General features: G+C 45.6%; 1 protein-coding gene across 1 annotated transcript in view; it reads right to left on the bottom strand.

Moving 5' to 3' along the window:
• suclg2 (succinate-CoA ligase GDP-forming subunit beta) overlaps nt 1-14560 on the bottom strand; it is a 271539-nt gene that overhangs the window by 82462 nt on the left and 174517 nt on the right. Inside the window, exons 4-7 of the mRNA XM_078414531.1 lie at nt 12184-12274; nt 11058-11210; nt 9143-9232; nt 3169-3265 (exon numbers count right to left, since the gene is read on the bottom strand). Of these exons, the coding sequence (XP_078270657.1) occupies nt 3169-3265; nt 9143-9232; nt 11058-11210; nt 12184-12274 (431 nt within the window). The remainder of the gene's footprint in view (nt 1-3168; nt 3266-9142; nt 9233-11057; nt 11211-12183; nt 12275-14560) is intronic.

Genomic DNA, 14560 nt, shown 5'->3' with positions numbered 1-14560 from the left:
CGGGGAGAACGTACAAACTCCGTACAGACAGCACCCGCAGTCAGGATCAAACCCGGGTCTCTGGTGCTGTAAGGCAGCGACTCCACCATTGCGTCACAGTGCCGCCCAAATAGCAAACTTTTCTTTTCATACAGTTGCAAACAATGCAAGTTAAGTCTTCATTTAAAAATATATAAACTGTTTAAGGATTCAGCATTTGTTCAAATATCATAAAAGCAAAAAAAAAACCTGAAACTCAAAGTTTTTAGAGATAAGATTCCTGATTGTATGAATTTCCCCCACCCCAAGATATTTATTTTTAAGGCTGATATTCAGAACAGTTCACAATAACCATTTTGGGAATTATTTTATTTTTAATTGTAAATGTTAAAGATTTGTATACTTGTCGAAATTGTCCACTCGAGGGCAGAGTGAGGGAGGGAGATGGGCTGGGTGTCAGGGAGGGATGGGGCAGAGGATGTGGAGAGAGATGGAGAGGGATGGGTGAACGGGAAAGGAGGAGACAAAGGGCAAGGAAGGGAGTTGAGGGGAAATGGCAGATCTGGATGGGGGCATCCGCAAGTGTGAAGGGAGAAAGGGAGAGGGAGGAGGGGAGAGCCGATGTGAGAGATGGAGGGAAGGAGATAGTGAGAATGAGGGAATGGGGCGAGAGAGGGAGATGATGAATTGAATTGAATTTAATTTAATTGAATTGAATTGAATAAATGTTATTAGCCAAGTATGTATACATACAAGGAATTTGCCTTGGTGCTTTGCTCGCAAGTAACAACACGACGTACAGTAAACAATTAAGAATAAAAAATTTATAATTTAAAGATGTGAATGAAATAAAATACCAGAGCAAAAGGGGCTACAGACCTTTGGTTATTGAGTTGAGCTACTGCTCGTGGAAAAAAAAGCTGTTTTTATGTCTGGCTGTGGCAGCTTTGACTGTCCGGAGTCGCCTTCCAGAGGGAAGTGCTTCAGAGAGTTTGTGGCCAGGGTGAGAGGGGTCAGGGATGATCTTACCCGCTCCGTTCCTGGCCCTTGCAGTGTACAGTAAGTAGTGTATTGAGTACCAATAATTGAGAGAGACGGAATAAATGTTTAGGAAGGAACTGTAGATGCTGGTTTATACTGAAGATGGACACAAACTATTGGAGTAACTCAGTGGGTCAAGCAGCATCTCTGGAAAAAAGGAATAGGCAACATTTCGGGTGGGACTGAAGTCAGAAGAATGCTTCCGACCCAAAATGTTGCCGATTCCATTTCTCCAGAGATGCTGCCTGACACGCCGAGTTACTCCAGCGTTTTGTTCATAAGTGATCGGAGCAGAAGTAGGCCATTTGGTCCATCAAGTCTACTCCGCCATTCAACCATGGCCGATCTATCATTCCTTCCCAACCCCATTCTCCCGCCTTCTCCCCATAACCCCTGACTCCTGCACTAATCAAAATTTTGGTCTATCTTTGGCATAAATGTTGATTGAGCGAGGGGGGCGGTCACAGAAGAAAGGTCACTACCTCCTTGCCTGACCCGAGTAAATGTGTTTATTGCCATGATTCACAAGCCCTATGTTACAAAACACCACACACCTCCTACCCACCCTGAAATGCTTTATTCAACACCCATTTCCAATACGAAAATATTCATAGAAAACATGTGAGGAGGGATAAAAAAGCTCAAAAAAGGATTGTCTGAAAAGCACCAGGTTCCTTGACAGACCATTTGTATCGCATATGTCGGAAGGAACTGCAGATGTTGGTTCAAACCGAAAATAGATACAAAATGCTGGAGTAACTCAGCGGGCCAGGCAGCATCTCTGGAGAGAAGGAATGGGCGACGTTTCTGGTCGAGACCCTTCTTCAGACCCGACCCGAAAAGTCACCCATCCCTTCTTTCCAGAGATGCTGCCTGTCCCGCTGAGTTACTCCAGCATTTTGTGTGTATCTTCGTTTTTAAACCAGCATCTGCAGTTCCTTCCTACACAGTGCTGTAGAGATGATTTTATGTTTTCTGATAAGGAAAATAGTATTGGATAAGCATTTTGAAATCCATAGCCTTCACATGACTTATGCAGAGAACAGCTGTATCAAAAGCAATTATACAGTTCCCAGCAGTTATTTCTCCTTTCAGCAAAGAATAGCAAGCCCAGTGATAGCTCGTGGTTTATTTCTTTATCGGAACAAGGCTGATAAATCTGATTTACTCCACTGTGAGTATTAAAGAACTGAATATCCTTGCCTGGAGGTCGTGTGTTCTTATCTCACAATTACAAAGTCAGTGGAGAGGAAGTACACCGCTCAGGATATTCGCTCAGTCAACAGAAGATTCATCCCAGCTCTCGTTTTCCCCCAGCAAACAGCCAACAATGGCCTGTTTCCTTTATCGTTGTTCATTTTTTGCATATCATTCACATAATTATTTGTTCTTCATCACTCTACATCATCGTCTATATCTCTCGTTTCCCTTTTCCCTGACTAGTCTGAACAAGGGTCTCCATCCTAAACTTCATCCATTCCTTCCCTCCAGGGATGCTGCCTGTCCCGCTGAGTTACTCCAACATTTTTTCTTCTATCTTCGGTTTAAACTAGCAGTTTCTTCCTATTCGTTATTTAATGCCGAAATTATGTTTTGAGCACAAATGAACCATTGTTTGTGAGTATAAGAAAACAACTGCAGATGCTGGTACAAATCGAAGGTATTTATTCACAAAATGCTGAAGTAACTCAGCAGGTCAGGCAGCATCTCAGGAGAGAAGGAATGGGCGACGTTTCGGGTCGAGACCCTCCTTCAGACTGATGTCAGGGGGGTGGGACAAAGGAAGGATATAGGTGGAGACAGGAAGATAGAGGGAGATCTGGGAAGGGGAGGGGAAGAGAGGGACAGAGGAACTATCTAAAGTTGGAGAAGTCAATGTTCATACCACTGGGCTGCAAGCTGCCCAGGCGAAATATGAGGTGCTGTTCCTCCAATTTCCGGTGGGCCTCACTATGGCACTGGAAGAGGCATAGAAAGGTCAGACTGGGAGTGGGAGGGGGAGTTGACGTGCTCAGATCAGATTGGTTAACGCGGACCGAGCGCAGGTGTTGAGCGAACCGATCGCCGAGCTTGCGTTTCTTCACCGATTGATTCTTTTAACACATAAACAAAAGCTAGAAGCACGCATCCATCTCTTTCTAACTTTACCTTGGCCATCTGTGGTTTCACCAAAAGGATTCACTTCCAGCTGTGTTGCATCAACTTTCAAAAACAAGGAATATAGTTTCTGAATCTGTTCTGCAGCCTGTTTAAAGAAAAATAATTCACTTAGAAAGTGGTGAATGTACTAGACTTTCACTTTAATTTAGACTTTGAAGATACAGTGAGGAAACAAGCCCTTCGGCCCACCAATTCCACGCCGACCAACGATCCCCGTACACTACCCTAAGTACTAGGGATAATTTACAATTTACAGAAGCCAATTAACCTACAAACCTTTACGCCGTTCGAATGTGGGAGGAAACCGGAGCACCGGGAGAAAACCCACGCGGTCACGGGGAGGACGTACAAACTCCGTACAGACAGCACCCGTAGTCAGGATCGAACCCGGGTCTCTGGCGCTGTGAGGCAGCAACTCTACCGCTGCGCCGCCGTGTCGCCTCAGATATTGTACAGGAGAAAGAGAGGAAACATTACTCCGGCATCTAACCATTTCAATGTGACGGTCGTTTATGGAGACAGAAGGAACTGCAGATGCTGGAATCTTGAGCAAATCACAGGGCACTGGAGGAACTCAGCGGGTCCGACAACGTCAGTGGAGGATACGGACAGGTGACCATTCAGGGCGGGCCCCTTCATCATTCTGATTGTAGTAGTGGGGAGAAAGCTGGTAAAGAGGGGCAGGTGCAAGACAAAGCCTGGCAAGTGACACGTCTGCTAATCAAACACCCCTCGTCTGTGTCAACCTATCACGTGCCTGCCTTTGTCCTATCCCCACCAATCTTTACCAACTTTCTCCCTCTGCTGACAATCAGGAAGGGTCCAAACCCGAAATGTCACCTGTACGGATTTTGTACGTTCTCCCCGTGACCTGCGTGGGTTTTCTCTGGGAGCTCCGGTTTCCTCCCACACTCCAAAGACATGCAGGTTTGTAGGTTGATGTAATGGCTTGGATGTAATTGTCCCTCGTGTGTGTAGGATAGCGTTAATGTGCGCGGATCGCTGGTTGGTGCCGACTCGGTGAGCCGAAGGGCCTGTTTCCGCGCTGTATCTCCAGACTAAACTAAAAGGTGCTGCCTGACTCACTGAGTTCTTCCTAGACTTTGTGTTTTGATGATGGCTTACAATCTACTCAAAATATAACAATGCAGATAATTTCTATCACATTGAGCAATCCTGTTTGGATGCATTTTTCACATATAAACAAATCTAACAAAGTGAAAAGCACCCCCATTTATCTCTGCTTCATTTATCAGAAAGGTGGACTGAATAGTTTTTACAAATAGGAGTGTTACTAGTGCAAAGGTGAACATTAGCTTCATAACATCAAGAACAGGTTCCAATATTAACACAGTCCATTGAGAGCAAATGCGTATTGATAATCTCAATCAAAATCGAGTTTGATAGAGCTCTTGGGGCTAGCGGAATCAAGGGTTATGGAGAGAAGGCAGGCACGGGTTACTGATTGTGGATGATCAGCCATGATCACAATGAATGGCGGTGCTGGCTCGAAGGGCCGAATGGCCTCCTCCTGCACCTATTATTTATGTTTCTCTGTTGCTAAAATATTTAAACATAAAACTTCAAGCACAATAGGGAATCATTCAGAAGAGTTTGAAATTATGCTGATTATGTTACAGATCGTGTTTCTGCTAAAATTTATTTGTATAATTGGAAATCTAAACTATTCTTTCATGGAGAAAACAGAGGGATAAAATGTATAGTTCTTCAATTTACTTAATATATATTCCTGTGGAAGGGTCCCAACCCGAAACGTCACCTCTTCATGTTCCCCAGAGATGCTGCCTGACCAGCTGAGTTACTCCAGCACTTTGTGTCTTTTTTGTAAACCAGCGTTTGCAGTTCCTCATATCTCAATAAACATAAGCTTGCTGGACGTAGTTAAAACCCAACATGCGGCTCATATAATGATTTCACTCTCCAGCCACCTGCAATGCAGTATTATTGCCCATTAATGCTCCTCTTATAATGTGTTCACTTGAACTTCATTTCCTGCTATTTTGTAAAAAGGTATGGACCTATTAGAAGCAGCATGTTACAATGTCACTAAAGGACTTAAAGTGCTGAAGGACAGTAACTCAGCCGGTCAGGCAGCATCTCTGGAGAATATGAATGGGTGACGTTTTGGGTCAGGACCATTCTTCAGGTCATAAGAAACGTGAAAGGCTTGGATAGACTGGATGTGGAGAGGATGTTTCCACTGGTGGGAGAGTCTAGGACCAGAGGTCACAGCCTCAGAATTAAAGGAGGCTCCTTTCGGACGGAGATGAGGAGGAATTTCTTTAGTCGGAGGGTGGTGAATCTGTGGAATTCTTTGCCACAAAAGGCTGTGGAGCCAAGTCAGTGGATACTTTTAAGCCAGAGATAGATAGATTCTTGATTAGTCTGGATGTCAGGGGTTATGGGGAGAAGGCAGGAGAATGGGGTTAGGAGGGAGAGATAGTTCAGCCATGATTGAATGGCGGAGTAGACGATGGGCCGAATGGCCTAATTCTGCTCCTATCACTTATCACCTTATGAAGAAGGGCCCCCACCCGAAGCCTCACCTGTCCGTGTTCTCCAGAGATGCTGCCTGACCCGCTGTTACTCCAGCACTTTGTGCCTTTTATTTTGTGAACCAGCATCTGCAGTTCCTTGTTTCTACATTCTTCTATAAAATATTCCTTTCTGTCTTTGGGAGTGGTAACTACGGTCAATTTTATTACTACCCTTGAAATTAGGTCACTCAACAAACACTGGATTATTTTTATTTCAATATTTTTGTCCATCTCTGACTGCAAGTGATCTAATTAAAAAATCACTGAAATAAATGACTGGGATGTGACACTGAACTATTTAGTAGTTTTAGTTTAGTTTAGTTTCGTTTAGAGATATAGTGCAGAAACAGGCCCTTCGGCCCACCGAGTCCGCACCGACCAGCGATGCCCGCACATCAACACTATCCTACACACACGAGGGACAATTTACAATTGTGTCAAGTCAATTAACCTACAAACCGTATGCCTTTGGAGTGTGGGAAGAAACTGAAGATCTCGGGGAAAACCCACGCGGTTGTGGGGAGAACGTACAAACTCCGTACAGACAAGCACCCGTAGTCGGGATCGAACCCGGGCCTCCAGCACCGCAAGCGCTGTAAGGCTGCAACTCTACCGCTGCGCCACCGTGCCGCATTTAATTGGCATGTGCAGGAGAGGGGAGGGGACACAGCTTGGCAAGTGACAGGCACAAAGTGCTGGAGTAACTCAGCAGGTCAGGCAGCATCTCTGGAGAAAAAGAACGGGTGACGTTTCGGGCCGAGACCCTTCTTCAGCGATAGATAGATGGCTGAGTGGTCCGTCATCAAAGCCTTCTGCAAAAGATTTTTTTAATTCTCCGAGTTTAAAATCATTTACAACTCCTTAATGTAAATTAACGGTAGCGGCACGGTGGCGCAGCGGTAGAGTTGCTGCCTTACAGCGAATGCAGCGCCGGAGACTCAGGTTCGATCCTGACTACGGGCGCCGTCTGTACGGAGTTTGTACGTTCTCCCCGTGACCTGCGTGGGTTTCCTCCGAGTTCTTTGGTTTCCTCCCACACTCCAAAGACGTACAGGTATGTAGGTTAATCGACTGGGTAATATGTAAAAAAAAATGTCCCTAGTGTGTGTAGGATAATGTTAATGTGCGGGGATCGCTGGGCGGCGCGGACTCGGTGGGCCGAAGGGCCTGTTTCCACGCTGTATCTCTAAATCTAAAAAAAAAATTTAAAATATAAATTAACATTTTAACAAATAAAAATAAACGCAATGATTAAAATAATATTAGTAAAACAAACATTTTTATTTTCCTATCTACTGTACAGGGCAAGGAATGCTCATTGACTTGGATGGATCATTGTCCCCACGCCAGGTCTGACAGATGTAAAATGGAATGGACTGGTTGCTTGCTGTGATTCTCAGACTCCCAGCATGAGTGGGCTCTCTTGTTGAACCCCACATGGAGTCCATGACGGAGATGGTGAAACAGATGGTCCAGCATCTGTTGCTCAGCATGCCCTGGGACTGACGGCACAACCTACCTCGAGTGTTTGCACACTCGAATGGTTACAGTTTCCTTTGAAACTCACAACCACAGATAGCCGGGTTCGGCCAATTTAAAATGCTGCACTCTTTTGCACTGCTTTGGGCAACTGCTCTGTAATCTGTGTAAAAAATCCAACAGCATATTTGCCTTCCATCTCTAAGGTCGATCTCGACGTTATATTTTCACGCAGTAACTTTTGGGAACGTGATTCGGGCATCGTTATTTGAAGTAACCAAGAGTATTTGACAACGGGAACTGCAGAAGATGGTTTACTAAAAAAAGGATGCAAAGTGCTGGAGTAATTCAGCGGGTCAGGCAGCATCTCGGGGGAATTTCTGGAGAATCGACCTGTCCATGTTCTCCAGAGATGCTGCCTGGCCCGCTGAGTAACCCCATCACTTTGTGCCCATCTCTGGAGATCGTGGATAGACGACGATTTGGGATCGGGACCATTCTGAGGAAGTGTTCTCCAGAGATGCTGCCTGACTCGCTGAGTTACTTCAGCACTTTGTGCCATTCCCTGGAGAACATGGATAAGCGATGTTTTGGGCTGGGACTGTTCCGAAAAAGTATACTCCAGAGATGCCACCTGACCCAGTATTAAACAAGTGGCATACTGATCCTGAGGAAGGTAAAAGCTGACAACAAGAAGTAATGTTTATTTGATGTAAAGAGCGTGGAACTACAAGGTGATAGAAACATAGAAAAATAGAAAATAGGTGCAGGAGTAGGCTATTCGGCCCTTCGAGCAAGCACCGCCATTCAATATGATCATGGCTGATCATCCAAAATCAGTACCCCGTTCCTTCTTTTTCCCCATATCCCTTGATTCCGTTAGCCCTGAGCTAAATCTAACTCTCTCTTGAAAACATCCAATGAATTGGCCTCCACTGCCTTCTGTGGCAAATAATTTGTATTTTGTTCTAAATATGGATGAAAGGATTATACAATATTCTTTAGACTTTAGAGATCCTGGGCAGGAACAAGCACTTCATCCCACCGAGTTCACACCGACCAGCAATCACCCCGTACACTAGCACTATCCTATACACAATACAATACAATACAATACAATATATCTTTATTGTCATTGTACCCAGGGGTACAACGAGATTGGGAATGCGCCTCCCATACGATGCAATAATTTAAGTAATTAACAGCAACCCAACGAAACGAAACAGTTGGAACAGTTTTTAGACAGGGTAAAGTGCAAGTTGATCTATGCGTTGTGGCCATCCGGCTCAGCAGGACCGGTTCATACCAGCTATGGCCCTGGGGATGAAGCTGTTCCTGAGTCTGGAGGTGCGGGCGTAGAAGGCCTTGTATCGTCTGCCCGATGGAAGGAGTTCGAACAGACTGTTGCAGGGGTGTGAAGAGTCTTTGTGGATGCTGGTGGCTTTTCTGAGGCATCGTGTGTTGCAATTTTACTCCAGCCAATTAACCTGCAAACCTGTACGCCTTTGGAGTGTGGGAGGAAACCGGAGCAACCACAGAAAACCCACACGATCACAGGGAGAACATACAAACTCCGCACAGACATCACCTGTAATCAGGATCGAACCAGGGTCTCTGGTTCTGTAAGGCAGCAACCCTACCGCTGCGCCACCGTGCCACCCTATTCACTTTACTAAATTTGAAAATGTACAGTGCTTTAAAAATAATAGTCTGCTATTTACGAGGGATGTTTGAGGCCACATTTTCCTTGGCAAAGATTCAGCCACCGATTTATTTGGAACTAGTTCAATGAATTTTGCCCCAACGATGACTTCCTTCCCCTCTCTCCTCATAAGATAAATTGATTTCTAATCTGAGGAGAAGCGCATTCATCAATATAATAAATCACTTTCCACACATTTGTAAACCATTGTCCTCAATTTTACCTTTTGTTGCTGTGGTCCTTTGAATCCTATATTGGCAGCCATTCGGAATGCCTGATCTTGTCTAATCCCTTCAAAGATATCAATGGGCTCCTGGAAAGCAAATCAACACAGTAAAGTAAAATAAGGTTAATAAATATTTCAGAACCCTGAATAAGAAGAACCAAAAACATATACTTCAAACACCAAACAAAAAAAGACACAAAGCGCAGGAATAACTCAGCAGGTCAGACGCATCTTTGGAGAACATGGATAGGTGACGTTTCAGGACAGGACCCTTGTTCGGGCTGGGTGAAGGGAAAAAGCTGGGACAAAGTGTGGCTGGTGGTAGGCAGACACAGGCGTCTAAAGGTATATATCTTTCGCCTGCCATGCTTTGTCCTTCTGCAGTTGTATAGGGCCCTAGTGAGACCGCACCTGGAGTACTGTGTGCAGTTTTGATCTCCAAATTTGATGAAGGATATTCTTGCTATTGAGGGCGTGCAGCGTAGATTTACTAGGTTAATTCCCGGAATGGCGGGACTGTCGTATGTTGAAAGACTGGAGCGGCTAGGCTTGTATACACTGGAATTTAGAAGGATGAGAGGGGATCTTATCGAAACGTATAAGATTATTAAGGGGTTGGACACGTTAGAGGCGGGAAACATGTTCCCAATGTTGGGGGAGTCCAGAACCAGAGGCCACAGTTTAAGAATAAGGGGTACGCCATTTAGAACGGAGATGAGGAAAAACTTTTTCAGTCAGAGAGTTGTAAATCTGTGGAATTCTCTGCCTCAGAAGGCAGTGGAGGCCAAGTCTCTGAATGCATTCAAGAGAGAGCTGGATAGAGCTCTTAAGGATAGCGGAGTCAGGAGGTATGGGGAGAAGGCAGGAACGGGGTACTGATTGAGAATGATCAGCCATGATCACATTGAATGGTGGTGCTGGTTCGAAGGGCCGAATGGCCTCCTCCTGCACCTATTGTCTATTGTCTATTGTCTCTCCTCTCCCCCAGCTTTCATTCCCCCAATCTTACAATCAGTCTGAAGAAGGGTCCCGACCCGAAACGTCACCTATCCATGTTCTCCAGAGATATTGCCTGACCTGCTGAGTTACTCCAGCACTTTGCGTCTTTTTTTTGTTGTAAACAGGCATCTGCAGTTCCTTGCATCTACTTCACACACCAAGCAATTAACGTTTGTAAACTGCTGGTGGACTTGGATGTAAATAAATTGCTTGCCAATTTAAAAAATATAGCAATCCGAAGCATGCAAATATTTTAAAGTATTAAATCTGCCCTTGGGATATCAAGTCGGTAAGATAATATGTCCTGAGTTTTCTCGTTTAATTACCATGACGATTGCACAAATAAATATTGTGAAAAGATTGAAAATTCTTGAGGGAAAAATAATCAATAATGACTGACCACAGTTCAAATTGGTTTTCAGCGTGGAGAAACATATCACATAGAGAGGCACAAAAAGCTGGAGTAACTCAGCGAGTCAGACAGCATCTCTGGAGAAAAGGAATAGGTGACGTTTCCCAATAGTTGACCCGAAACGTCACCTATTCCTTTTCTCCGGAGATGCTGCCTGACCCGCTGAGTTACTCCAGCTTTTTGTGTCTATCTTTGATTTAAACCATCATCTGCAGATCCTTCCTAAACATATAACATAGCTTCGATGGTATTTATTCACAAAATGCTGGAGTAACTCAGCAGGTCAGGCAGCATCTCAGGAGAGAAGGAATGGGTGACTTTTCGGGTCGTGTCTGAAAAAGGGTCTCGACCCGAAACGTCACCCATTCCTTCTCTCCCGAGATGCTGCCTGACCTGCTGAGTTACTCCAGCATTTTGTGAATAAATACCTTCGATTTGTACCAGCATCTGCAGTTATTTTCTTAACATAGCTTCGACAATCACTTTAGCTTAATAGCATACCTTAAATATCAACTCCGGTTTGGTGGCTGCTACTTCTTCAATGTCCATTCCACCCTGCGGGCTTCCAACCATTATGGGTCCATTGTAGGCTCGGTCCATCAGTATGGCTAAATATGTCTCTCTGGCAATGTCCAGGGCTTCTGCCACCATAACCTTCAATTCACACGCAGAGTTTGAGACATGTTACTACAACAGCAATGCAATCGAACGTTTTAGAGTAGACTTACTCCAGAGATGCTGCCTGACTTACTCGAGCACTTTACTCCACTTAGCGACTCAGGTGCATGTAAAAACCTCATGGGGCTACATGAAAGATGCCTTCAAGAAGGTTTATCCCTCGGAAACAGGCCCTTCGGCCCACCGAGTCCGCATCGCCCAGCGATCCCCGCACACTAACACTGTCCTACACACACTAGGGACAATTTTTACATTTTACCCAGTCAATTAACCTACATACCTGTACGTCTTTGGAGTGTGGGAGGAAACCGAAGATCTTGGAGAAAACCTACGCAGGTCACGGGGAGAACGTACAAACTCCGTACAGACGGCGCCCGTAGTCAGGATCGAACCTGAGTCTCCGGCGCTGCATTCGCTGTAAGGCAGCAACTCTACCGCTGCGCCACCGTGCCGCCATTCAGCATTTAGCAAAATGCCTTCAGCACTTTGTGTCTATCTTTGGTGTAAACCAGCACCTGCGGTCCCTTCTTACACATTATCCTAGAAGATACTTTTAGAACATAGTATTACAGCACAGGAACAGGCCCTTCGGCCCACAATGACTGTGCAGGACATGATGCTAAATTAGACGCAAAGTGCCGGAGTAACTCGGCGGGTCATGCAGTATATCTGAAGAAAATGGATAGGTGACATTTCAGGTCGGGACTCTTCTTCAGACTGATACTTTACATTTTTACGTTTGGGAAGGGCCTCGACCCGAAATGTCACCTATCCATGTTCACCAGAGATGCTGCCCGACCTGCTGAGTTACTCCAGTATTTTATGTTTTCTTGTTTACTAACCAGCGTCTGCAGTTCTCTGTTCCTATCAAATATATTAACAAAATATTTAACTTGGGGTTCATAAATAACATCAAATTATTTCTTGTTTTCATTGTCCACGTTCTTACCTTTCCAACTTTGACACCTTCCTTGGTGGTTTGCTTTGTGATGAGGTTGTACCCAAGCATTTGTTCAGCCAGTTGGCCAACATCATCAGGGCTGTAAAGATTTTTTGAAAGTGAGCATTTAAAAGCTTTTTGTTTCATGTTTAGAGATACAGCGCGGAAACAGGCCCTTCGGCACGCCAACCAGCGTTCCCCCCACATTAACGCTATCCTGCACACACGAGAGACAATTTGCATTCATTCCAAGACAATTAACTTGCAAGTCTATACGTCTTTGGAGTGTGGGAGGAAACCGAAGAACTCTGAGAAAACCCATGCGGTCACGGGGAGAACGTACGAACACTGTACAGACAGCACCCGTAGTCGGGATCGAACTCGCGTCTCTGGCGCTGTAAGGCAGCGGCTCTACCTCAGTGCCACCGTGCCACACTCTGTGATCCCTTTTTCTACCGTTTACATTTGGTTGCATTTAAACTGCTGGAGCTCAAGCAAAATATTACTCACAAACTATATTTCACACAAACTTCCCCTTCGCTCTACCTATTGCAGGTGAGTTTGTCTTGATTGTCATATATATGGTATTATCTGATTTGATTAGATAGCGTTGAAAACAAATGCTCTGCTGTACACTGGCGCAGTGGTAGAGTTGGTGCCTTGCGGGTTCGATCCTGACTACAGGTGGCCTCTGCACAGAGTTTGTACGTTCGCCCCGTGACCAAGTGGGTTTTTCCGGGTGCTCCGGTTTCCTCCCGCACTCTAAAGGCATGCAGGTTTATAGGTTGACACAAAATGCTGGAGTAACTCTGGAGAGTAGGAATGGATGACGTTTTGCGTTGAGACCTTTTTTCAGACTGATGTCAGGGCAGTGGGCGGTACTGAGATAGGAATTAGTTGGAGACAGTACGACTGGTGGGAGAACTGGGATGGGGAGGGGATGGAGAAAGGGCTACTTGAAGTTAGAGAAGTCAATGTTCACACCTATGGAGTACAAGCTACTCAAGCAAAATATGAGTTGCTGTTCCTCCAATTTGTGCTGGGCCTAACTCAGTCAATGGAGGAGGCCCAGGACAGAAAGGTCAGTGTGGGAATGGGAGGGGGAGTTAAAGTGTTGAGCAACCGAGAGATCAGGTAGGTGTAGGCGGACCGAGCGGAGGTGTTCAGCAAAACGATCGCCATGCCTGAGCTTGGTCTCGCCGATATTTAGGAGTCCACACCTGGAACAGCATATACAGTAGATGAGGTTGGAGGAGGTGCAAGTGAACCTCTGCCTCACCTGAAAAGACTGTTGGGGTCCTTGGATAGAGTTGAGGGGGGAGGTACAGGGATGGGTGTTGCATCTCCTGCGGTTGCAGGGTAAAGTACCTGGGGAGGGGGTGGTTTGGGTGGGAAGGGACGAGTTGACTCAGGAGTTGCGGAGGGAACGGTCTCTGCGGAAAGCAGAAAGCAGAAAGGGGTGGAGATGGGAAGATGTGGCCAGTAGTGGGGTCCCGTTGGAGGTGGCGAAAATGTTGGAGGATTATATGCTGTATGCGACGGCTGATGGGGTGGAAGGTGAGGACAAGGGGGACTCTGTCTTGTTACGAATGGGGGAGGGGGAGCAAGAGTGGAGCTGCGGGATATTGAGGAGACCTTAGTGAGAGCCTCATCGAAAATGGAAGAGGAGAACCCCCGTTCCCTAAAGAATGAGGAAATCTCCGATGACCTGGTATGGAACACCTCATCCTGGGCACAGATGCGGCGTAGACGGAGGCATTTGGAGCAGGGGATAGAGTCTTTACAGGAAGCAGGGTGGATAGAAGTGTAGTCTACACTTGTAGGTTTGTAGGTTAATCGGCTTCGGCAAAATTGTAAATTGTCCCTAGTGTGTGTAGGATAGTGTTAGTGTACAGGGTGATCGCTGGTCGACGCGGACTCGGTGGGCCAAAGGGCCTGCCTCCGTGCCATGTCTCTAAACTAAAGTAAACGATAACTTTTAAAAAACTGAACAATCCCTAAAAACAATGTCCATCGTAGCCTGTCTCTTAATACTGTCTAAATATTGAATTCCTGACAAGATGCACTGCTGTATTGCTGCAGTACATGTTACTGCCACTAGAAGTCACAAGTGAGCCATACTCAAGCGAGAGAGAGCCCACTCTATAGGCAACATTTTGACATTGCACAACTAATCCGTTCCGAGGCTCAGTTCCCAGAAGGCAGCACTCAACTCCTCTTCAATCTTCTCACAGTTTTGAGATACAGCATGGAAACAGGTCCTTCAGCCCACCGAGTTCATTCCGACCATGTGGATGTGGAGAGGACGTTTCCACTAGTGGGAGAGTCTACGACTAGAGGTCGTAGCCTCAGAATTAAAGGGCGTTCTTTTAGGAAGGAGATGAGG

The sequence above is a fragment of the Rhinoraja longicauda genome, chromosome 17 (genome assembly GCF_053455715.1).
Source record: "Rhinoraja longicauda isolate Sanriku21f chromosome 17, sRhiLon1.1, whole genome shotgun sequence".
In the NCBI taxonomy this organism is placed as follows: Eukaryota; Metazoa; Chordata; class Chondrichthyes; order Rajiformes; family Arhynchobatidae; genus Rhinoraja; species Rhinoraja longicauda.
The sequence above is the reverse complement of the archived record's forward strand: the minus strand, read 5'-3'. Positions and strand labels throughout refer to the sequence as shown.